The following is a 26,525-nucleotide window of genomic DNA, read 5'->3' on the forward strand; positions in this document are numbered from 1 at the left end:
CATTTTAGACAGCAAAAATCACCAACAAGAATATAAAAAAGCAAAAACGGGGCATTCAACAGGCTTTGAAAAGGACACCTGCTTACAGTATGAGACATGAAACTTGTTACCTGTTCAACCTTATCTGGGAATGCCTTGAGCAACTATTTATTTTTTAACCACTTTGCACCTGTCTGCAAATTATCATGAAAATGTTTAGTATTTTAGGATTACAATAAATTTCAGTGAGTAGTTGAAAGTGCACAATCTGGAATCCATGAATAGGGAGGGTTGATCGTGCTAAGCTTGCTGCTACTGCTGCTAACTCACTTCAGTCGTGTCCGACTCTGTGCGACCCCATAGATGGCAGCCCACCAGGCTCCCCCGTCCCTGGGATTCTCCAGGCAAGAACACTGGAGTGGGTTGCCATTTCCTTCTCCAATGCATGAAAGTGAAAAGGGAAAGTGAAGTCGCTCAGTCATGTCCAACTCTTAGCGACTCCATGGACTGCAGCCTACCAGGCTCCTCCATCCATGGGGTTTTCCAGGCAAGAGTACTGGAGTGGGGTGTGCTAAGTTTATATACCAGTAAAACTGCCTGCCACCTTAGAAAAGGGGACAGCACTGGCAGTGTATAACTGCTAACCTGTATTGCACTGTGGTTAGAATGTGGAAATTCTCAGTATTCAAATAACCACAAAGGAATATTCCCCTGGTGGCTCAGATGGTAAAGAATCTGCCTACAATGTGGGAGACCAGAGTTCAATCCCTGGGTCGGGAAGCCCCCCTGGAGATGGAAATGGCAACCCACTCCAGTATTCTTGCCTGGAAAATTTCATGGACCGAGGAACCTGGCGGGCTACAGTCCATGGGGTCACAAAGAGTCGGACCCAACTGAGCCACTAACACTTTCACTATTCCCCTGATACGGACTAGGCCTGTGACTGCATCACAAAAAGGCTGCCATGGGACATATCTGTGGACAGAAGATGTAGCGGACACCCTTCACATCTCATCCATCTACCCTCCATTCCATGGGTTCTATGTGCGGGTTTGTCTGGTTTACAAAGTTCAGGAGGATTTGCTATCATTTGCTTCTTTGGGGCATCGTGGCCTCTTGTCTGCTGTGAACTCAAACATTTGAAACGTGAAACAACTGGCAATAAAATTCACACTTTACATTAAATATACATTATATTCTAAGAATATGATCCCATTACTAGCTCATTGTATTTCCAACTCCTAATTTTCTTAATTGTTCATAAGTTGGTAGCAAAGTAGATTTACTTAGGGTTCGACCACCATAGATAAGGAAAAAGATGGTTCATTAAAAATCAGGGGTCATTATATTATCTTTCCAAAACAACACTGTATCACTGAGATTGCCAAAAAAAAGTCCAACTAAGCTTGGGGTCACTAAATCAAAGTTCCTTTACCCTTCTGACACAAATAATATTACTTTGAGATGTCACTTTAAAAAATTAAGTTAAATACCTTCTTTTAGAAATAATTAGACCTCTTTCTAAAACTGGCCAATTACTGTTTTAATTAATTTAAAGTGAGATACATTAAACAAATGGGTAAGATCAAATGAGTAATTTATCTAGAAAAATATCTCACCTCTAAGATGAATATCTTCTGTTTATGTGTTTTTAAACAAATATGCTTTGCATATGCCTAGCGGCTGGGAGGACACAATTATCTTTTGTGCTTTTCACACAACCAATAATGAAAGCCATGTTAAGTCTGAATATAGAAATGAAGAAGAATTTGAAAGATAAGAACTTGCAGGGTTGTTCTTAGGGCTGTCTCCAGGGCCCTCAAATGAGTGTAAAGTGGGTGTCATCCTACTGGGGAGGAGTGTTAGATGGAAGCCCCCAAGGCAAGGGAAGTGGGCACAGCCCTGACTGCCCAGCCCAGGAAGGACCACTCTTCTGGGACTTGAAGCTACTTAGAGCTGCTTTCTCAGAGCCCCTTTGATAAAAGAGTTGATAACCCCTGTTTCTAAGAAGCTCTTCTTTATATCCAGCAAGTCTTCCTATAGTGTCTTCCCTTCTGGGTGGTAGAGAAGCCCTGAGGTACACCATTTGCATAACCGCTCAACAGACACTTGAACGCAGTTACAAAGTCAGCTGCTGATGCCTGGGCTATGGAAACCAAGTGCTTGCTCTTCTGCAGAGGACGTCTTTCCTCCACCCTTTAATCCTTTTGTAAAAAAAATCCTTTCTTAGGTCTATTGCAGTTTCTCTGCATCAACAAGGACAAGGCAAGGACATGGCAGCCGTATCCATGTCAAGTTTAGTATTTCAAACCATCACCTCTTCAAGTCATTAACGTTCTTTGGATTCATCAATGGGCTTCCCTGGTAGCTCAGGCCGTAAAGAATCTGCCTGCAATGCAGGAGATACAGGTTCAATCCCTGGGTCAGGAAGATCCCCTGGAGGAGGGAATGTCAACCCATTCCAGTTTTCTTGCCTGGAGAATTCCATGGACAGAGGAGCCTGGTGGGCTATAGTCCATGGGGTCGAAAAGAGTTGGACACGACTGGGATCATCAATGTTATTCTCAAAGAATTAGAGGATTTAATAAGCAAAAAGAATTTCTTTTACAAGTCTAATGGCCTAGACTTCTACAGCCCCTGGTTTATTATCACCACTCTAACTTTTCCAAGCACACTACCTGAACCTCCATTCAGAGAGCCTGCTACCTCCCAAGTCCTTAAGTGACAGCAGAGGAAGAGAGGCTTGACTTTTTCAGTGGCAATTTATTTTGTGCTTTTCTAACTTAATCCAGTATCTGTCATCTTCAGAGCCAGTGTGTCCTTCCTTATTTCCAGCCCTTATAGAAATACGGTGAGCTATATGTAGAATAGCTAGTGTGAAGTTACTGTATAACACAGGGAGCTCCTGGTGCTCTGTGACAACTTAGAGTGGTGGGATAGGGTAGGGTGTGGAAGGGAGGCTCAAAAGGGAGGGGCCATCTGTATCCTTATGGCTGATTCACACTGTTGTATGGCAGAAACCAATGCAACATTACAAAGCAATTATCCTCCAATTTAAAAAAAATATAAAACTAATAAATAAAAAAGAAATAGGGTAAATCAAATTTGACCAATGATGATAAAACTAATCTGACCATAACTCATGAATGACAGTCTTACTAATGCAGGAACTACAATATTTAAATCCATCTGGAAAATCTGAAACTTTTTGTTGTGAAACTCTAAACAATCTGAATGAAACTTGCAATGCAGGCAACTCGGTTCGATTCCTGAGTTCGAATCTTGGGTCAGGAAGATCCCCTGGAGAAGGAAATGGCAATCCACTCCAGTATTCTTGGCTGGAAAATCCCATGGACAGAGGAACCTGGTGGGCTACAGTCCATGGGGTTGCAAGAGTCGGACACGACTTAGTGACTAAACCACCACCACCACCAATGGTACAAGAATATTTTGGTCACTGGACTTTTCATTTATTCTGCATAAAAAGGCCTTTTTTTCAAAATGATTGAAATGGAGATACATCTTGTCATTTTTTAAAAAGTGGGACTGGAACTGTCAAGAAAGTCAGGATTGTGGTCACTTTAGATAAACAGCTTTCAAAGGAAGTTTAGAAAATGACTAATACCTAAGCATTGCATATAGACTCCTGCTTAAAAAGGAGTTTTCTCCCATAAAGGCCTAAGTTTTAATTTTATTCTGTTCTATCCCATCTTCCTGGACAAATGTCTTTCAAGAAAGGAATCTTGGTAAGAAATAACTTAATCAATGTGATGCTAGAAAGAAGCTGATTTTAAAAATGACTTCTTTTGACAGACAGATAAAGAAAGATGACGTGTAATGGTCTACAGTCAGATTAGTTCCACTGCCACTGTGGATCCTACATCAGGGGAGCCTTGAAGCTACACCAGCTGAATCCTCTCGCCGAACATTTAAAGAGAGTATTTGTTCTATGTGGAAAGCTCTTACTCAAAAAGACCTCTGGCGTTTACTTTCCCTCTTAAAAATCAAATAAAAACTGATTATAAATCACAATATAAATGTTTATATATATATCAGTTAAAATAACCAGTTTTTAAAAACTATATATATATATATTATAAACAAAAATCTGGCCTTTACTTTCCCTCTTAAAAATTAAATAAAAACTCATTATAAATCATAATATAAATGTTTATATATAAGTCAGTTAAAATAAGCAGTTTTTAAAAAACTGTATGTATATATATGTTATAAATAAAAATCAAATACCAGTAAAAGCCTAGTATAGTATTCCCAGAGGAAAATATGTCCTGAAATGTTATCAACTCCAGAACAATGTTCAAACATTAGACCATCTCAATAGGCCTCATCTTGCAAGTGATGAGAAACATTTATGGGCCTTCAGGGCGTTTCCTCAGGCAGCGAAAGTACATTCAGAAAAAGTGACAGTTAATTCACACAATAGGTCAGTGTCTTAGCTGTGAAATCTAGAACAAGCAGCCCTGCCTGCACCGCAGTGTCCTCGGTCATTCCAAGGCACCATGGGATGAGATTACTCACTCCTTGGCCACCCAATCATTTTACAGGTTATACACAGACAAGGGGTGAGATTCTATACTCAGAAGCCTTCCAGATCCCTTCCCTGGAGACCCTGTAGAGGAGTGACGCTAGTGAACTGAAGACGAGTGCAGCCTGACGCCTGAATACCAACCTCTTCGGGTACCAGCGGCTCGATCATGGGTGCATCCTCCTGCCGGGCGGCTAGTCGCACGGGGGAGGTGGAAAGCCTCTTTTCCCACTCGTTCGTGATGGCAGTGTCTGTGGAGGTTTCTAAAAAGGTTCTTTTCAGCTCACTAATATTGGTCTGATGTTTCATCAGGTCGTCTTGGGTTTTATCTAGCTCCTATATTCAGAACATAGAGAATCCAACAGTCAACGTTTTACATTTGATTTCCTTTCTGCACGTGCTCGCTCTCTTTTTAAAAGTAAGGTCGTTATCTCATTAGTAGTCAAAAAAAAAAAAAAAAATTCTGATCAGGGTTCATGACACTACCACAAACATTCTGGTGAAAATGTGATATTTCCAAGGAAAAGCGAGGGAAAACAAAATCTCCATCACACAAGCATAAAAATCAAAAGTTTCAAAGGTCAACTGTAAAGAGTGTAATTCACACAGAACCAGAGAATTAAAATAAATACACACACAGGAAAGGGGATCTACATCGGGGGGACAGGAAGGAATCAAAGGAAGCAGAGAAGTCAACCACACATAGTCACAGGTGAGAACACACCCTTCATGCATCATGGTACGAGCCCACAGGTGTGCCCCTGGAGGAAAACCAACACACACGAGCATGCACTGGTATATACCAATACCAACCTCTAACATAAGATTACTATGTTTGACATACACATTTTCACCCTTTATTCGCTTAATCAGACTATTCTGAAAAAAGTGGAAAAGAAAGGAAAGGTAAGGGACATGATAAGTCACGAAAACAAGTGCCACCCTGCGCACAGCACCAACACACGGTCACCGCCACGGAGCATGCTGGAAGATCTGAACACCGAAGACCAACAGTGACTTATCGCACGCTGCTTTTTTTTTGGCTTTTGTTCCATTTTGAGTTTTCTACCTGTGCCTTGAGCTCTGCATCTTCCTCCTGGTCCGACTGCCAGCATCAAGAAAGAGTGGGAGATAAAGTCTTACCATGCCATCGACTCTGAGATCGAAGGACGGGGTCTAGATAAGCCAGCTACGCGGGACACTTGTTTACGCTTACATTAGAGGACATTTCTTTTTTATATGTGAACCACAATGTTCTCACACACAAATTATGAAGCTTAATAAGATGATGAGAGCAAAAGACTCCTTGCTCGGTGGGTCTTGGACGCTTCAACTTGGAGACTTCCAAGTATGACAAGCATACACCCTGTGTGGGAGGTGACAGCTAGGACTTGACGGGTTGTCCTTACATTAGAAATGGTTCAGGAAGTGTGAGGGGCCACATCAAAATTAAAATTCACCAAACGGCTATGAATACCCAATGATGAGTGCTCTGAGTCAATCTTTCCCATAATCCTATGAGGTTAGCTATTATGATCCCCGATTTGTAGACTAGAGAAGTGAGACACACAGAACTTAACACAAAGGTTCTCACGTTAAAAAATTTCTTTAAACCTTGAATTTGTTGAGCCCACGTACTTTAAAACAAATTTAGGAAGAGGAGAGGGCTGATACTGGGTAACTAAGAAAATTAAAATAAATAAATAAACCTCCCTCGAGTCCAAAATCAACCACAAGAGGAGGTCCAGAGTGAAGTTATGGATGAGAAGCAGGTGATACTGGAGCAGGCTGCCTTCAAGGTGAGTCTGTCTGGGTTTCAATGGGGACCAGACTGTCTAACCTGAATGCCCCACTCTGAACTACTGTTACAACCAGCTCCAGAAAAAAGAAGAGCTCCAATAAAAATAACGCTTTTTATTTACAAAAAGTGTTAGAGGGCTGGTGGCATGTTGACTCTACAATGGTGGTGGGTTCATAGCTCTTCGTTTTATTTTTAAAATGCATAATCTATGTTACATGTCTTCACTTGCATGCTTCAAATGTAATACAAATTTTAAAACTGCTAGAAAATTTAAAGTAGTATTATTAAAATATTTTTCGTTTATAGCATACGTTAGGATTACAATGAAATTTGTTGAATGTATCAGTAGCTACCTGTAACTAATTCTCACAAAATTAAGATGCAATTGGGATATTTGGCATAGAAAATGATTATACTATAATCAGTTTATATGTGACTGCCTAAAAGAAACTGCTAATAATTTTCCAGTATTATCTTTAAATTAACAAATGATGATTTCCAAGTTTTGAATTGAACTCTGCCATTTCCAAAGGAAAAAAACAATTAACTCCATTTTGAAATGTTTTCCTGAAAATATTTTCAGTGAAATGATGTGTAAATACTACTTGTAATATTTTTAATTCTTCCTAAATACCCAACTAGAAAATATTATGATTGGATAACATAAAAAACAGCCTAATGTAAACACTACAGCAAAGTGAAAAATAAATTCTGTTAGCACTTTAGGAAATGAACATCTTGATTTCCACTACTAGAGATAAATATTGTTTTTTGCAGATATCTTAATTAGTTGCTGATAGAGAAGATTTAAAAAACAACAAGCCATATACATATTTAATGAACCCTAAAAATTAATAAAATTAAATAATAGCACAGTTTTTCTCCTATCACTGGTCAATGTGATAATTTTTCTTTTTTCCCATAAAGTACTAACAGTAATTTGCTAATTTTCTCTTCCCTGGGGAATTAGTTTCTTTTGAGTAACCTAGACTATATCCAGACTACAAAAAATGAGTTAAGAGAAGTATTATAATTTTAATAAGCATTCTGACCATTTAGGATTTTAAAATGTATTTGTATTCAGTAAACAAGCTACTTAAATTAATTGTGACCTTCCCCCGACATCTTCCCCCTCCTATTATGGCTATCATACATAAACTTCTGGGTTAAGGGAATACATTTTTTTAAATGTATTATCAGTTTAGCCAAGAGTTTTCAAAATGCAACCCCACAACCGACAGAGCCACTGTCACCTGGGAATTTGTTAGAAATGTAAATTCTCAAGCCTATTCCAGACCTTCTTCTGAACGCGAATAGAAAACCCTAGGTGACTCTGATGCAGGCCAGAGTTTGAGAACCAGTGGGCTAGGCAGCAGAATATTTTTAACTCCTATTATTAAGGTAGCATTTCTCTCCACTCTAAATGCCAAAATGCTAAATGCAAGCTGCTAATAAACACAGAGCTGGCCCTCAGAGCATTGTCATCAGGCAACGGGCCGAGCCCCTCGGTTACAGTACCAACCTCAGTGGCGGTGGTTTCCCCATCAGCTGCCGTGTCTGTGCGCTCACTGTCCGTCTGTGGGTGGCAGAGGTGATCAGGTTCCAGGAGAAAGGCAGGAAGAGAAAACAAATCATCTGGTCAAAGCAGGTATGTCCGGGTCCGAGAGCCCAGTCCCTTTCTCTGTGCCCTGTAAAATCGCACTACCTTCCCACAAGAATGCAGGTGCAAACAAAAGCCAAAGGTAGGCCAGAGCCAGGTCCCATCAGCAGAGACACTCGGAGGAAGACCAGCAGCACACGGCCCGCCTGAACCGCAGGACGCGCGTTAGCCAGGGTGCCATGTCTGCTGCTGTGTCGTTCTCCCGCCCTTTTAACAGAAACCCCAAGAAAGATCTAAAAATGTTAAATGCAAATAAAATTGCAATCTATATATTTTTAAAAAATTCTAGTATAATAGGTCACGATTGAAAGGTAAATAAACAAGTACATTTAAATAAAAAGCTACTATAATAGTCACTGGACTTTCAGCCCCTCATTTTTTATATCATTTTGATAATTTGCATCCATCTAAGACCATCAGGCTATCTGCATTACCCTTTAATTCTAAAAAGCACATGCCAGTGACTCTGGCCTATGTTTTATGTACGAAAAGTGTAACTTAACTCTCCAGCAGCATTGGTAACTAGATATTTTTAAGACTATATATTGTTTACTTTGTCCCACCCTCCAATAGAAAGAGGTATATAAAAGTATGGAATTTGAATATCTTGTTCCAAATAAACATTCAAATGAAGCAAATAATAATAATAATAGTAATGAAAAATAAGGAGAGAGGGAGGGAAAGAGACATTTAGTTGGAAACAAATAAAACAAAGCACAGCATTTTACAGACCCTAGGTTTTCACGGGAGAATTACAATAGGAATTTCAGGACTGATTTTTTAATCTGTTTTATAGACGTTTACGATTTAGAACAAACACTTTTCATTTTTTTTTTTTTTTCTGGAGGAGAGAAGAGCCATGGCCATTGAAAAGGAGACCTAAACATCTTACATAATATCAACTGACTTTCCCTTTGAAACTAGCAACTATTAAAATTCCCTTGAATGAAGCTGTGTGATTAATAATTTGTAAACGACAATCAAAACTCGGGGTTCTAAGGTTGTGAATCTGCCTCTTAGATCTTTCATTGCAAAGAACATGGGTTATCAAGAGGGAGGGCTGGGACATGATTAAGCTGACACAACTCTTGGCTGGCTTGACTTTTTGACCTGCTCCCAAGCTTTCATTTCCTATATTCCTGAAAGAAAAGGAGTTGTCACTCATACTTGCCCTATGCACCTAAGTCTCTATCCTGGCAACCTGCTCCCGTGCCTAAGCGGGGCAGGGAACCCTTTCCAATAGGTTGGTAAAGGAACCACACTGAGAGCTGTCATGACCCAACCATCTTGGCAACACCTGGCAGGGGGGTGGCTATTAATCTTCTTATCAGGTGACCCTGGTGGCGCATTAACACGGTTTCACCAACTGACAGTCTAGGGCAAGGCTGGTTTGATTTAGGAAGACAGAGTTAGGTTGCTGTTGAAAGGTACAGAACAACTCAAGGAAACCTTAGGCTTTCGAGAACAAGTAAAAACAACTTGGTTCAGAGGACTAACTAGCTGTGCTAAAGGCCTCGAATGTTCTTCAAAGTATTTCTCTTCCCCCTTATTTTACTTCCCCTACGGCTTTAGAATTCACTTCAGCAGCGTTCCAAGCATCTTGGTACTGGAATTACCACCACAGTTAATAATAAGAGAGAGGGGTCTCATGTCAGAATGATACCAGCTCTAATGCTTGATATTTAACTCTGCAGCACGAGGGGAATGTTTCATATTTGAATTCCCATTTCCTTCTTGGAAAATGGGGAAATTAATAGCCCTAACTACCTGACACACACAGAGCTAAAAATGCCTATAAAATCATAAATATTGCTATGAATATAATACTGGGTTGGCCAAAAAGTTCAGCCAACTCAATGTTTCACCATTATTGCTGTTATTTTTCCTAGGTATACACAAATAAATAGTAGCTTAGGCCACATCTAAGCTCCTTTACATTCCTACTTAGAACCTAGTCAGTCAGTCCTTCAACAAATATAGTACCTGATCAGTAAACAGTTAAAGACTGAAGTCATAAAGGCTGAATAAAACAACTTTTATAGCAACTGTTTGGAGAATGGCAACCCACTCTACTATTCTTGCCTGGAGAATCCCATGGACAGAGGAGCCTGGCGGGCTACAGTCCATGGGGTTGCAAAGCGCTGGACACGACTGACCAACGGAACATGACTAAGTAAAACTGCAAAGTGTGTGCTGCACCATGGACTATCATATGATGTGTTTACACAATTTAAAGTGTTAAATCAGGTGGTCAATCTTTTCCTCCAGATTTAATCCATCTCCTTTTTTTGGCATCATCAAAAAATGCTTCACAAGTTGACACACAATTTATGGTGAACTAAGTTCATCTTATATCTTTTGGGAGATGTACATGATTTAGTATTCAGCCCCTCTGTATTTGAGCCAAATTTTAGAAGGACAAAAGAAAAAAATGGCCAACTGCCCTACAGTTTGAAAGGATTACAGCTCTCTACACTGGATTTCACTCTTGAGAAGGGCTGGGACTAATGAAGCCACAGCCACATGCGACAAATGTAAGCAGGGATGTCAAAATATTTAAAAAGCGTTCCAGTCATTAGTGATTTTGCAAAACGAAAGTGACAGAGCTGAACTGCATGTTACAAAGTCTCCCGGTTTTGCTGCCAAAGTGCTTGAGGCCCAGGGAAGAAAACAGGCCGTGTCAACAAATGGTGATTTTTTTTTTTAAACTGAATGACCTACATCTGAGTTTTCTAGCTCAGCTTGAACCAGAGCACATAGCTCTTAACATTTGGGGTTAAGAGGTGACACTGAACAGATGGCCAAATACAAGGTCATGTGGCAGGAGGCTGTCATGGGTGGCCAGGAAGGCTGCCGAGGCCAGAGCTGGTTCACGGTCTCAGGGGTTTGCAGGAACAAGGAGGGTTTATGCCACGCCAGCCACGCTGCCACCAGCTTGCAAGGAGTAAGTGCTGTGATTTGTTTTGCTGATGTAACGCAGACATGCCCAAGTAGAACATTAATTTTCATGCACTGATTACAACAAGATGTATACCCTGGATTAGGCACAAGATCTGTGTGGTTGGCTACATAAAAGTTCAGTTATTTAACAATGCAGAAGAACATAAAATGGCAATCTTTTTGCCTTCTGTGAGCTGGATGACTAACTCCATTGCTAAAGGAATAGATAATATCCAGGTTGGAAACCAGTTAATAGTACAAACAGCTTTTGTAGATGATATTGTGTTCTTAAAGGCTGTATGTTTAGACCTACATTGTTTGATAATGCTTCTACTGTGAGAAACAGATATTCAAGACTAGGATTTACAGTGGTTTTTCTCTTAAAATATTTTCCATGTGTGAAAATAGTTCTATAACAGTTAAGATTTGGATCTAAGTCATGTAAGATCCAAGAACCTTGCAAAGGGTTCTTAGGCAATATCAAATTGAAAGGCTAAACTTTTCTTTAGAACATCTCTCAGATCATTACCATTTTTCCCTGCTGCCACAAAGAAATGGTCACAATACAACTAAATATAGATGCTTATGCACCTTGCAATGCTATACACTCACAGGTGTGCTGGAATTATCACTTCTAGCTGAGCACAGACCTGAATAGACTTTCTTTCCTTTTTAAAGTGCTGCTTTGACTTTGTGATTCTTTTAACTGCTAGGTGTATCGAGTTTGTCTCCTGCCACAAAACCCTTGTTTTGTGGGAAGAGAATTGCTGGAGGAGCTGGGGGGAGGTGTAGGTGGGGGTGGGGGAGGAGGGGTGTCAGCCAGAGGCCTGTTGGCAGCTTCTGTACTTTTCCTGGCGTCTACTGAAGGCTGCACAAAGGGAAACTGCTGGGCTATTCACATGCCAGTGCAGTGGTGGGAAGGGGAGCAATTAAAAGGAAAAACTACCAGCTACCATGTCACCTCCCCCAGTGGCTCAGATGAGGGATGCGGGTCAGCCCGCTTTCAGGTACAGAGGTGGAAGGCTCAAGTCCTTTCCTGGCTGCCAGCCCCAGAGGCTCACCTACCAGACTGTCTCCACGTGGGTGGATCTGGGGCTCACGCTGGCCTGACAGCATGGTTGCCTCCCAATACCTGATCTGGCATTGCTTGTGCTCAAGGAATTTCAGCCCATTTTTATGGTGTATAGAAACCTAAAATGAGTCTCTCCCCGACTGTGTTTGAAAACCGCTGTTTTCAACTTCAGCTCTTTCTGCTCCCGTTTCTGACCCTGCCAATAACTGATGTCACTGGGTGTTTTAAAAGGCTCCAGCCTATCTTTCTGACTCAACAAAACCACAGGATTGGACTTTGCTCCAGGAGTCACAAGGACAGTCTGGCAATGACCGTCAAAGAGCAGTGGGGGCATTTCAGAACCTCCAGGGAGGAGAGGGAGGCGCTTACAACCTTGGAAAGCCACCCTGGTGGTGATGTACCCTCAAGGGCGGGGCCCTTTCCCCGCACCTGGAGCATCCTTTACTGGGCGCGTATCAGCACAGAGCATCACTGCATTAGGACACGTTTTGGTACCTTGCCTCGTCTAGCTGAAAAGTTACTTTATCTGTCTTCTGTGTCCTTTCCTTTATTGAATGGTAACTAAACAGAGCCTTTATTTGACCCTGAGTTCCTACAGAGCAAACGGGTTATTTATGTATGATTGCCTCGAGGCTGAGTCCTTTCCCATTGGCAGGAGGCAGTGGGCGGCAGCATGGGTCTGGCTGGGCTCAGCCTGCTGTGTCCACATGGTGTTGTGCCTAACCCCGGGGCTGGGGGGGCGCATCCCCGGCACACAAAACCTCTGCACGGAGTGGCACAGACGGTAAATGAGGCTCTGAAAGGAGGACCACTATCGCAGCAGCCGTCTACCAAGTGTTTCGGACCGAAGCCCCGAACACGACAGGGACGTGTGTTCTATGCCGAGGTACACACCTCTTCCTCTGAACTGTCACTCGGGTCATTGTCTAGTGAGGCACTCAAGGAGGCCGCCTTGGGCTCCAGGTAGCAGAGGCACAGAGCCAGAGGGAAGGAGAGAGTGAGGGCATAGGGCACTGAGAAGGAGGCGGAGAGCAGGAAGAAGAAGATGAAGAGGAAGCAGGGCACGAGGGAGGGCGAGCGGATGGGGAGATAATGCTGCAGGCTCTGGGGCAGGAGGGCGCTCTCGGACAGGTTGGGGAAGGACAGGTAGCCATCGTCATCCAGGAGAGAGGGGAAGGACCCAGGGAGCTGCAGGGAGAAGGAAAACAGGGTGGCCCCTCTGCCCGGCTGCGGTTTGTAGCCGAGAGCCACGTCGTGGTCCCCCGGGCACGGCTTCCCTCGGCTGTCAGGGTCCGAGGCGGGCTCCCCGTGCTGGCGCCTGGAGTCTCGGGCCAGCTCGACCCCCAGCGGGGGCTGCCCGTTCTCCTTACACCTCCTGCGGAGCCCTGTGGGGGATGCAGGGGGACGGTGGGCTGATGGGGGGAGCGGGGGGCATGAGTCGGTGCCAAGCCCAGGTGACTGATGTGAGGGACAGCGAGAGAGACAGAGAGCAGCGAACAGAGGTGCAAAAGGACAAAAAGAAAACTGCGATTAGTTAATTTTCTTATGGGTACCGATATAAAATCGTCAAAACAAGAATTTCAGCACTGGGGTCGTTCATGAATCTTAAAGCATTCAAGGTGCATGCCAACGCTCCCATGAAGAGCCATCGTTTTCCCCATTAGACCCTCAAGCCAAACATAGGGTAGGCTGTAAAAAAAGGTTGGAGGGGAAGATATCTGTGGGAAATCTCAGTATCTACATGTTTCATACGATTCAAAACTTGTGTTTAGACCAACAACTCCATGAATGGTTAGGATGCTGAGAGAAAATATAACTCTGATAACGTAAAACCAAGACTTTCAATAACTTCTCCTGATGTCCGGCTACCAGATCTGTCATGAGGGTTCAACTGGATTAAAATCACAGTGAATCCAATTTGCGGTCATTTAAAGCAAAATCTCCAGCATCACCTGTCCTTGGTTAGTCGATGATAGCCAAAACAAGGTGGGTTTCCAAATCAAGAAGTTTCTGGCCCCATTCCTATCTGTAAGCAGTTCCCATGAGGGAAATCCACAGTGAACACAGGAGGAACATGAAGTCTCCGTGAAGAGCCGAGGCTCTTCTGAAAACTCCTCTTCCGGCTCCATTTACCCATGGTGTAACCCAGAGGAGCCTGAAGAAGTGCTTTCAATAAGCTAACTAGCCAAAAAGACTGTGTTTTTTTGTGATGTGGTTTATCAGTGTTTACTCTGTATTATGTGTGATCCATAAGTAACAGAAAGACACAATTTCCCAGTCTTCTGCATTTTCTTAGCAGAGGAGTGGTATGGTTTGAGTCCTTAAGAGGAAGATCTAGGCCAGCATCACATGAGTTTGCTCCCAGGGAGGGCTGTGCAGGGTTCTGTGGGCATGTGAAGCTCTTCACACCCTCCCTGGCCCCACGGTCTCTGTGACCACAGCCAGCTTTCTCTGCAGGTGGAGGGGGACTGCTGAGCGAGGAGGTGGGGTGGGCAGCGGGTGAGGGGAGAGGAAGCAGGCAAAGGCCAAACAGGACCTGGGTCCAGTGTAGAGGCTGCTGCCACCAAGGAGTTCAAGACAAGGTCACCTGGAGCCTGAAGATGACCGCACGTCCACCGTGTGTGTGTGTGTGTGTGTGTGTGCAAGTGTGTGTGTGCAAGTGTGTACGCACATGTGTGTTTCTGCCTAGTGTCCTGATAGCATGGACATTACCCAGCTTGCTTTGTGGCGGTTATCCAACCCTGACTTGGGAAGTACAGAGGCAGAGGGTAAGAAAATGCACAAATAAAATGATAGCATGGACCTACTATAATGCAGAAGTGTCTCTTTTTTGATATCAGACAAATATGTCTTTTCCTAATACTCACATTTGATGTTAAACATTGTACTTACACAAGACCTTGCACAAATCTCATTGAACTGAGGATAATGCAAAAGTCAAGAGCCCTCAGAAGGCTGCCCCGTCACCTGTGGTGATCATCAGTGGGGAAACACATTCTTAAAGGAATCAGGGACCAGTCGTTTAAGTACTGTTTTCAGTAACACACCTTCATTTTGGTTAACAAAATAAAAAGAGTGCTGTGCTCCTTTTGGAAGATGGAGAAAAATGAAATTACGGCTTAATCTTTTACGCGGCTGATTAGAGTGGATTTTTAATTTTTTTTTTTAAAGAGTGGTTTTAAAACAGCTTTGTGGTGGTGGGGGTGGGGGTGGGGGGAGGGAGACAGCAGGCAGTTACTGCAGCAGGAGCTTTGGGCCCCAGCCTCTCAGAAGGCATCTGGGTCACGGCGCTCTGACTCTCACAGCCATGGTCTCCTTTGTCTTTCCATTCTCCGGTGGCACAAACGGCACCAAGTGACACCGGCTCAGGGCTCCATCTCACGTAAACAAATCCCTGATCTTCTAAAATCAATAAAGTAGGAGTGGATCATTTCAGGAGCAAAGGACAAGTCATTTACTTTTATAGCTCACTTCATCTTATTCGGCTTTCCTGGTGGCTCAGAAGATAAAGAATTTGCCTGCTAATGCGGGGGACCTGGGTTCGATCCCTGGATCGGGAAGATCCCCTGGAGGAGGGCATGGCAACCCACTCCAGTATTCTTGCCTGGAAAATCCCATAGACAGAGGAACATGGTGGGCTACAGTCCATGGAGTCACAGAGAGTCAGACACGACTGCGACTAACACTTTCATATTATTTACACATCCCTGAAAGTGGAGTGTTAGCCTGGGCAACTTCCAGAAATCATGGGACGCACTGGTTTTCAAGTATATTATCATTTTCTGATTAAGACCTAGTTAAAACCCGCCTTAACTGAAAAGGAGGTGTGTGAAAATGAAAGTCAGAACAATGCACATTTTTGTAGCTAAAGTGAGCCAGATATCCTTGTTGTTATGCCCTGTCTTTATTTTTGAGTTAGGCAAATTAGTTAATCTTACCCTAAGAAACTCTTGCCTGGAAAATCCCATGGACGGAGGAGCCTGGTAGGCTACAGTCTATGGGGTCGCAAAGAGTCGGACACGACTGAGTGACTTCACTCATTCCCTCACTCGCCCTAAGAAAAGGGCTGTGCACTGGGTTACTGGGATGTTCTATCATAAACAGAATGATGATACGTTTGCCAATCTGCCTGTTCAGAAGTCTCTGTTACATTCTTACCAAAAGTATTCTCTACAGAGCCCCAGGGGAAATTCCCACCCCAGCCTCTACATCTGAAGAGCCCGCCTGCAAAACAGCACTTTTGAATCAAGTTTAGCATCACCTCTAAGTTACATAGTATTTTTATTCTGCAGTTTCCTTTCTCCCTGTACATTCCTGGGTTTCCATGATTAATACATATAAACCTCCTACTGTATTTTTTGACTTTTATGGGAGCTGCTCTGCAAGATACATAAACCGGAACCAGAAGGATGCTATCAAGATGTTTTTTGACTTTCATTTTCTCAAAAAGTTGCTTTGTAGTGTTGGAACTCCAGAAATAACCATAATGTTATTTTTTTTCAATAAATTGAATTTCAGATGAAATGAAGTGACCGAATTCAGCGAATCAAGCACCCTGGAGAAATGACTGCGAAGTTCACCCTCCATCTCCCCTGTGAAGTCTGCCTTAACCCTTTTCCAAAATATATTCACTGGCTACTTTAATGATGAGGTTAAAATCAAAAGACTAAGAGAGAAAACAGCGTATGAATATGCAAGCTGTGGTCACTCAGTTACTTGCAGTCAAGAGTATGGCAAAGTCAATACCGTACATCTAGATAAATACACAGCCCTTGGGTAGGAGAATGGGGCCAGAAACAAAGAAAACAGCTTTAGCGGCAATTCTGAATTTTAAGCCCAAACACAAATAAATGGGTTAATATGCCGCCAAAAGTATTTTTAAGATCTACAGACAGGACAGCTGTTGAAAGTCTTACGCAGCACCTAAGTCGTTCAATAAGCAGTTTCAAAAAGTTAAAAAAGGGATCTTTCAGAGGAAAACTGTGGACAGAAGAAATAATAAAGACTGATAGTACGAATGTGACTAACGCTGAGCTATGAGTCAGCCTAAGTCTTATGTACACATTCCTGCTTCACATTCTCAGCACCATTCAGGAGTTCTTTAGAATCTGCAGGCGCCCTGGGAGGCAGAGGGGAGATGTACCTTTCCCTCGTGCCGGACGGCAGCAACCGGCGTGGCTTCCTCGGCCTTTTTCCGTCTGTCCTCCTCCTCGTCCCGCTCCTCCTCGGCCTTTTTCTCCGGAGTCACAGTGGTGATCAAGTTGGTCTGAGACATGCCCTTTGTGGTGATGTACTGGCCAGTACCAACCTCTGCAGCGGACACAGAATCCTTCATGTATATTTCATGGTTTTCATTCACTGATGCTAAAAGCAGATACAATTGGAGAAATAAAGTCTGAGATAGTTAAGTCAGAAGAAGGATGGACGCCACCCATTGTCCTATTACAGGGGAAAAAAAAAAGCAAAAAACCCCGTAAAGCACCAGGTTTCTCTTCAAAAGACACATCAGCCTTGCAGTTACTCTCATCTAAGCAACAACGCAGTTTCATATTTCTGTCACCTGTAACTGCGTCTAAGCGTGATTTCCATGCTCGTCTCTTGAAGCCACCAGCACAGTGTTCATCCACTCGCAGGCTCTCTGGTAAGGATGTGTGTGAGGGTGGATGTGAGTGGAAACCGGGGAGCAATGAGTGACTGCTGAGCCACTTACCCACAGAGTCAACCAGCTGGGCAGTAGCACTCGGAGGCAAGTTCCACAACTAACAGCAGATGACTGCCCTCCTACACTTGACTTTAAGCACATCTTTGGAAGTGCCAGTCCTTGAGGAGCACTGAATTTTTTTGTAGTGTTATTGCTATTGCTACTATTACTATTGTTATTAGTGGTTGAAAAGTCTCTCTCTCCTACAATATAAAAGCTACCTAAGTTATACTGAAAAGCAGCCATCTCAGCAGGGATGATACAATTTGGATGGCAACTCTGCTCAACTGAAGTGCAGAAATGTTTTAATTTTTACTGCGTTTTAAAAAGACTGCCACAATGTGCATACATTCATTCATCTCTGGTATTTGGGGAAAGGAAGACAAACACTGCTAATGTAATTCATGCAACTGCAAAGCATGCAAATGTAAGAGATGTAAGACCCAGCCCTTCCTCCCAGCTAAAATGTCTTAGTGAAAGAGATACCTGATTTAATTAAATTTTTTGAAATTTGTTACTCATTCTTTTAGGGTTTAGGTATCATAAAATTTACTAAAATTTAGAAAGGTTACTTTTCAAATCACAGGCAAAATTTAATCTGCTTTCATATTTTTGGGAGTTTAAGACATAAACATTAAGAAAAAAACTCTGAACTCCTTTGAATAGTAAACCATTTCACTAAAATACCTTCACTAAGATATTTTACATCTCCATCTAGTGACAAAAAAGCTTGTATGAGACAGTTTCCTAAAAAGGCTTGTTAGGCTTTTCTCATAGAAGATGCAACCTTGCAAAAAGCAGTAGCTATTCCAACATGCAGCCATGGTCCCCGACACAGCAGCACAGAAAACATACGAGAACCGGCAGGACCCCAGAGAGTGGGACAACACACACTAGCATCACTTTGGGGCGGGGGAGAGAGACACAGCACGGAGTTAGTACACTGGTTTCACAGTTGGCTTCTGTCTTCTCAGCAATCACCATCGCACAGAGGGTCCCAAGGAAAACAGCATTCACAGCAAATGTGTCCCCTTGGGTTCATATCACAAAACCACGTGAAGGACAGGGCAAAAAGCTGTGATTCTACATGAGCTCCTCCAACACTGACTTAAAGAACACACACCAGTTTACACAGATGCTTTAAAGAAGAGCAGATGAGACGATACGGAGAGAAGGTGCCACTGCGGATGTGAACTTTCAAAGAACTTAATTCAGCTTTGAACAGTCCTAGTAAACTATGTTTCCCGAAAGCTTGGTTCTCAGAGATTCTAAAAATGGAACACTCTTGTAGAAGGTAGGGAAAGGTAACTGACCTTCCTAGGCCCGCTCACAAGAGCCTAAAGAATGACTCTCAATATGCCTGCTGAGGTCGCAGGGTCACATCTGGAATAAGACCGCTTTCACCAGCGTCTTATTCACTCTTTGCGACAACCCTGCCAGAGGTGGCCATGATGCCACCTTACAGATGGCGCCTAAACCTGGGACCTGGAGATGGTCAGCCACTCACCCACTGCCGTACCGGGAACGGGTCTGGATTTATCTACACCAGCTGAGCGTTCTTCCCACTTCACTAACAGAACTCATAAGAACAGAGCACTAATAACACAGGTTTGACTCCCTCTATAAACTTTTTAAAAATTTCTATAAACTTTGTATAAAGTACTCCACTGGGACAATTCGTTTTTCATTTTATGTGCATTGTTTTCATTCACGTCATTAGAATCTGCAAACTGCAAAAGGAGCTCTTGGTCATGGCAGCAAGTCACTTTACAGAGGCTTTCTCTTCTTTTCTTCAGTCTGCTCACTGCCCCACCCTCCTTATTCCACTGTCACTGCAAACTCTTTGGTATGTATTTTCCTAACTTTCTCTACATCCACACAAGCATAAGCACAGAACATGGTGGCGGGGGCAGGGGAGACACCAGGAAAGTACAATGTAGGCACTCAGTGTGCTCAGTACTGTTGGATATCACGGCTTCTTAGCCCCTTCAGCGGCTGGAGCCAAGAATCAAGAGTTATAAATTATGACTTCATGTTGTTGGGCTTCCTGATAGCTCAGTTGGTAAAGAATCCGCCTGCAATGCAGGAGACCCTGGTTCGATTCCTGGGTTGGGAAGATCCGCTGGAGAAGGGATAGGCTACCCACTCCAGTATTCTTGGGCTTCCTTTATGGCTCAGCTGGTAAAGAATCCACCTGCAATGCAGGAGACCTGGGTTCGATCCCTAAGTTGGGATGATCCCCTGGAGAAGGGAAAGGCTACCCACTCTAGTATTCTGGCCTGGAGAATTCCATGGACAGATATATTCAGATAAAGCATTATAGGATTCTTTATCTCACCTCATTCATATTTGTTATCTCCTTCTGCTGTCAGAATCAGGATTTCTAACAACATCAATGCAATATAGCCTTTTAAGTCAAGAAATCTGGGGAGTATGTCACCCCAACAGTCACATCAGGGCTTGGTGAAAGGGAAGGAAGGACTGAGACGCTACAGTGAGCTGAAGGCAGAGAAGGTCAAGGGGGAGATGATCCCAGGCATCTGTAATAATAACTTTTGATTCTATTTATGCTTTTGCTTATTATTAAAATCATATACTCATGCTAGAAACATCACTTTGTATGTCCAGGACAAGGTCCCTATAACACATCTCATGTTCAGGAGCTCTGGGTTAGGAGACAGAGGCCTGGGGCCTAAGTCAAGCCTCACAGTCATCCCATGGAGTCTGGAGGGGATGGTTCCAGGACCTCCGAGGACAACCAAAAACTGGATGCTCAACTCCCTGACACAAAACGCTGTATGTGGCACAGCGATTATATTCGGCCTCTGCTCTGTGGATCTCACTTCTGAGGATACAGATATTCTGACTTTAGCTGCAATGTCTTAGAGCAGAAAAGCACACCAGTGTGTAACTCTGCATGGCCACAGAAAACTGCCCCATGACGCAGAAACTTGCTGAATACTCCCTTTTATGCCTTAAAAATGTTACTTAAGTGATTGAGTGATTCTCTCCCCATCATACTCACACCTGACTTAAAGGTGGAGAATGTTTACAGCCACCCTCCCAGCCCATCTGCTGGAGTGATTAATATAAACCAGGAGGAGGTCACTTGGAGCCCTTCACTGTTATTTGAATGTCATCCTTCCTATAAGCTATTATTCACTGACAGATAAAAGTCACATTTCACTGCTGACATTTCTAAAGGAACAAGAGATACATTTAATGCAGTTTTCTTTCTGAACCAAATGATCTAAAATAAACCTGATAATCATTTAAGATCTGCTGGTGAGAGAAGCAAATGATGTAAAAGTATGTGATTCCTATACTGAAGAATAAGAGCATCCTTCTCCAAATTCAGGGTGCCAACTTATGAAAGCTGCCTCATTCTCCAAGTACCATTCTTTTGTGTGATTTTACATAAACCTACCATGGCTTCCCTGGTGGCTCAGGTGGTGAAGAATCCGCCTGCAATGTGGGAGACCTGGGTTTGATGCCTGGGTTGGGAAGATTCCCCTGGAGATGGGAATGGCAACCCACTCCAGTATCCTGGCCTGGAGAATCCCCATGGACAGTGGAGTCTGGTGGACTACAGTCCCTGGGGTCGCAAAGAGTCGGACAGGACTGAGCGACTAAGCACGGCACAGCAGACATCAGACTCACAAAGGCACCTTTTTTTTTGCCCATGCCATGTGGCATGTGGGAACTTAGTTCCCTGATTAGGGATAGAATCCATGCCTGCTGTGTGGAAGCATGAAATCTTAACCGCTGGATTGCCAGCGGAAGTCCCTAAAGATTTTTTTGAGGTTAGGGGTTAGTTAAAATTTTCCATTTGATCGAAGACCAACAAGTGCTTTTCATTCCATACTATCCCAGAGCAATGATATCCATCAAAGGCTCACGATGGTCTCACACTACTTGGTGGCCACTAGCAGTCCTTACGAGTGGCACCTACCTCCATCCAGGCTGCGGGACATGGTATAACGTTTGCTGGACGAGCGCTCGAAGTACGGGGCTGGACGGTCTATCAGCGCGCTGGCTCTTCTGGTCTGGGCCTGTGTCCTGCCACTGTACCGGAACTTGGAACCCAAGGTGAGGAACTTCTTTGGAGGCGCTTCTGGTAACAACAGTCTACAAAGATTAAAGGAAAAACATCAGAAAGACTATTAAGCTAAGTATTAGGAATGCTAACTTATTTTTATTTATTTTGGCTGTGCTGGGTTATCCTTGCTGTGTGGGCTCTTGTCTAGTTGCGGGGAGCGGGGGCTACTCTCTAGCTGCAGTGCATGGGCTTCTTGTGGTGGCTTCTCATAGGCTCTGGGGCCCCCGGGCTTCAGTAGTTGTGGTTACCAGCTTCTAGAGCACAGGTTCAATGGTTGTGCTGCATGGGCTCGGTGCATTTGCTCTGTGGTAAGTGGGGTCTTCCGGCACCAGGGATCGAAATTGTGTCTCCTGCATTGGCAGGAGGATTCTTTAACACTGAGCCACCAGGGAAGCCCCAAGAGTGCTTTCTTACTCTGTTCTGAAAGGTAAAAAGTGCTCTGTGCACCAGAGGTTTAATAGCCAACTTGCAATTCAATGAATCTGATTTTGTAAGAAAAAAAGTCAATTCACACAGTGTGTATCAACAAGGGATGCTGTAGACATGCTATGGGGGTAGAGTTGGGATTAGGTGAACTTGACCATCCCATGGAACTGGAGGGTCTGTGGTTCTACAAATCCAGTGAACAACTAAGTAGGTGGTATCAGTGAATGGTGATAATTTGTTATTTTGTAGACACAAATCTGACAACTTTACTGTGTGTGAACAGAGGAGTTGAGGGTATTAAAAAGTTATTTAAATAGCAAGGAATGGACTGGCCATCTGAAATAGACACCCTATAAAAATAGGGAAAGCCACTAAAGATAATAAAGGGACTGATAAGACAGGTAACTATAAGACAGTTGAAGGAAAACCCTTCAAATTTAGTCAGATCTTTAGGATTTATCAAGGCATCTGACGGCAACAAACTTGAAGGATAGAAAGAATTTTGCTGCCATATTCTTTCTAACCACCTTTTTCAGTAAGGTGATTCCAATCACCCTACTTCCTTAGGACAAAACCAAAGTGATTTCCACCCACCTGAAAAATGTATGGTGTTCTACACATACTTTCCATAAACGCTTGGCGGCTCGATGGTTTGGCAGCTTAAACCCGATGGTGCTTTCAAATTGTTCAAACTAAATTAAAAAAAAATGTTGGAGAGCAGAGTGAAGTTTGGAGTCATAAATAACATGAAAGCAAATAACATACAAAATAAAAATACCACCCATAAATTTTTCTCTACTCCCTACATCAATTGCTATATACCGATTTCATGCTACACACATTCATTCATTAAAAAAAAACTTCTTATATCAATCTCAAAACACTGCAGGTACAGACAACCACATTACGCATGTAGTAAATGTTGCATGTACAAGGATTAATCTTATGAAAACTAAACGCAGAAAAGGACAGAATCTGTATTCCTTCCAGAGACCAATTTGTCCTGATCTTTTAAACCTAATGTTCATGGTTTCTCTCTGACATCATGACATCAGCTGGAACACAGAAATGAATAAAACATTTAGAGTCTACAGCAGCCTCAGGATGACATTCTCTCCTTGTATCTGGTCTACAAATATGCATATATTCTATGTATCCGATGACTTGGTATCAGATATTGCTGATTTTATTTGTTCATTGGAAGGACTGATGCTGAAGCTGAAGCTCCAATACTCTGGCTACCTGATGCGAGGAGATGACTCATTGGAAAGGATCCTGATGCTGGGAAAGATTGAGGGCAGGAGGAGCAGGGGGTGACAGAGGCTGAGATGGTTGGATGGTATCACCGACTCAATGGACATGAGTTTGAGCAAGCTCTGGGAGACAGTGAAGGACAGGGAAGCCTAGTGTGCTGCAGTCCATGGGGTTTCAAAGAGACACAACTGAGTGACTGAACAACAACATGGATTACCATGTTAGATGCTAACATCTCTCATCACTATCTACATTTGTCCTTCAAGATCCAAGGGGATGAGTCCCAGGCCACCCTGGATAACAAAACCCATCGATGCTCAAATCTCTTACATAGATAGCCTAGTATATGCATATAACATACACAACCCTCCCACAGACTTTAAATCATCTCTAGATTACTTATAATGCCTAACATAATGTAAATGCTAGGGGAAGAATTTAAGTACAATGTAAAATGCTATGGAAATAGTTGCAACAAATTCAAATTTTTAGCTTTTCAGAATTTTCTGGAATTTTTTTCCCTGAATATTTCTGATCCATGATTGGTTGCATCCACAGATGCAGAACCTTGGGATGAGAAGACCCGACTGCACAAGATCAAGGATTGGGAGAACGTATTTTCATATTTTTCAGTATGTAGACTTGAGATGACACTCACTCCAAAGTGAAATAGCTAATTTCCTGAGTAACAGATTTTCATATCATTATGGCAGATACTCAATAATTTTTAAAAAATTTTCTGAAGACAGGATCCATCAGGCCACCAGAGGGCAATCATCTTAAACAGTAAAGCCTTTCCCAAAGAGCTCAAACCCACCAGACTACCGGTATAATCAGCAGCAAAAGGAAATTACGTGGCAAAGAACCAAGGGAGGGGTCCTGTGCAAGGCATGTGAGCTTTCAATATGCTGGACCTCTCTTCCTTGTTCATTGAGAGGGACTGGGCAGGGGAGATGGGGAGAACATCATGGGTGACTGTAAATGCAGTTGCTTTCCCCAAATTCTCCCTCCCTCTGATGGTCATGCGGTGGTCATGGGAACTCACCCCACCTAGTGGACCCAGTCAACCGACAGACCAGAGGACCAGGGACCCCGACTAAACCATCTTCCACGTGTTCATCCTGCATCTCACACGGACCACACGCTCTGCTGAAGGACCACACACTGTGATGCTGAGGGCGGGGGTTTTACAGGAAGAGTCTCCTCAGCACAAGGATGAGAGAGGGCCGGCACTTTCTGAATGCTTATCTTTCTCTGGGCTTTGGATTCGTTTCTTTCAACTTCTTTGGAGCCTTTGTGTCACCAGTAATTCCTTCTCACCCTTTCTGCTCAGCCTATAAACATGGTTGTAAAAAGTGAGGGCAGGGAGGACGTTCTCTGAGCTTGTTTCTGCAGAGCCGGGGTCAGGGCTGAGGGGCAGGAGGAGAAGCCTCTGTAGCCCATTTCTCACCTGGCTGCCACCTGCCCAGTCTTCACTCCTTTCTGAGCTCTTACTGTCACGACAGGACCTGCCTATGAAGTTCAACCCACTCTTCTCTGTTCCCATCTGAGAGGCTCCTCTGCCCCATTTGGTACTGCTGGTGAACCAGAGTCACTGCATCTCATCATCATTATTTATCAGCCATGACTGTTTCTGGCTAGTCTTTTCTTCTCTGGATGCTTTTCTTCATCGGCCTCTGGTCCTCTTCTGCCAACCCCTCCCTTAAAAAGTGGTGTGTGTGTGTGTGTGTGTGTGTGTGTGCGTGCATGCGCACACGTGTGCGCACACTCTGTGGTTCAGTCGTGTCTGATTCTTTGCAACCCCATGGACTGTAGCCCACCAGGCTCCTCTGCCCATGGGATTCTCCAGGCAAGAATACTGGAGTGGGTTGCCATGCCCTTCTCCAGGGGATCTTCCTCACCCAGGGATTGAACCTGTGTCTCTCGTATCTCCTGCATTAGCAGGCAGATTCTTTACCACTGAGCCTCCAGGGAAGCCCCTGTACTACACTTCATCTTAGCCAAGAAGGCCAAGAAAAAGTGGCACTACCCATAATTTTTGTTTTAGGGTCTTTCCCCCGCTTGTCCTCACTGAACAAGACTTACTTGTTCTTTGGTAATTTCTTCCAGGCCTAAGGCCTTGAATAAAATGTATTATACAGTTGATGACACTCTTCAAATCTTTTATTTCTTACTACGCAAGGATCACCATCACCCAAAACTCTGTTGCAAAGAAATGTCAATCTTTTTTTTTTCTGAAATTCTCCCCCCTTTTCTTTCTTATCTAATAATATCATCGCCATCAACCTCTCATGCAAACCCAAAGCCCTCTGATTTTCCTGGACTCTCTTCTTCCTTCAATCCTTCCTGCATCCTGTCTGCAGGATCACGGCCTCTGCCTCTGAAACCTCTCTCAGATGTGCTCTTTCCAGTCTATTCCCACAGCCTCTGCCCTAGTTTAGGTCCCATCACATCACATTACTAAGTTGCTGAATCTCATCCCAAAATATCCACCGAGTATGTCACATCCCAGTTTAAAGCTCCCACGGCTCATGGTGGTCTCCAGATGCACTGCTCCGACTTCCCCTTCTGGCCCCTCACTACACTCACTCCTCGTCTATGGAATATTATCACACTTGGATCATGACTCTGTGATTCCAACTGTCTCAGTCTGTTTCTCTGCGAAACAGAAACTCCCTACAGGACAGGAACAAGGTCACATTTATCTTTCTATTCTCAATGCCCAACACAGTTATTGTTCAGTCACTCAGTTGTGTCCCACTCTTTGCGACCCCGTGGACTGCAGCACACCAGGTTTCCCTGTCCTCCACCATCTCCCAGAGTTTGCTCAATCTCGAGTCCATTGAGTCGGTGATGCCATACAATCATCTCTGTCATCCCCTTCTTCTCCTGCCCTCAATCTTTCCCAGCATCAGGGTCTTTTCCCACGAGTCGGCTCTTCACATCAGGTGGCCAAAGTATTGGAGCTTCAGCTTCAGCATCAGTCCTTCCAATGAATATTCAGGGTTGTGAATATTCACACTTCAGTAGTGTCTGACTCTTTGCAA

General features: G+C 43.4%; 1 protein-coding gene across 20 annotated transcripts in view; it reads right to left on the reverse strand.

Moving 5' to 3' along the window:
- Positions 1-26,525, reverse strand: part of EPB41L3 (erythrocyte membrane protein band 4.1 like 3) — a 145,388-nt gene that overhangs the window by 13,083 nt on the left and 105,780 nt on the right. For 3 of the 20 annotated variants that reach the window (XM_059880871.1, XM_010818893.3, XM_059880864.1), the window contains exons 9-14: positions 22,819-22,916; positions 21,652-21,827; positions 17,142-17,308; positions 7,849-7,902; positions 5,595-5,630; positions 4,670-4,861 (exon numbers count right to left, since the gene is read on the reverse strand). In XM_059880871.1, coding sequence (XP_059736854.1) covers positions 4,670-4,861; positions 5,595-5,630; positions 7,849-7,902; positions 17,142-17,308; positions 21,652-21,827; positions 22,819-22,916 — 723 coding nt within the window. Of the gene's footprint in view, positions 1-4,669; positions 4,862-5,338; positions 5,405-5,594; positions 5,631-7,848; positions 7,903-12,892; positions 13,457-17,141; positions 17,363-21,651; positions 21,828-22,818; positions 22,917-26,525 lie in introns of all 20 variants that reach the window. The other 17 variants (XM_059880870.1, XM_024984310.2, XM_059880862.1 and 14 more) reach the window with 9 other exon arrangements.

This window comes from Bos taurus, chromosome 24 (assembly GCF_002263795.3).
Source record: "Bos taurus isolate L1 Dominette 01449 registration number 42190680 breed Hereford chromosome 24, ARS-UCD2.0, whole genome shotgun sequence".
Classification (NCBI taxonomy): Eukaryota; Metazoa; Chordata; class Mammalia; order Artiodactyla; family Bovidae; genus Bos; species Bos taurus.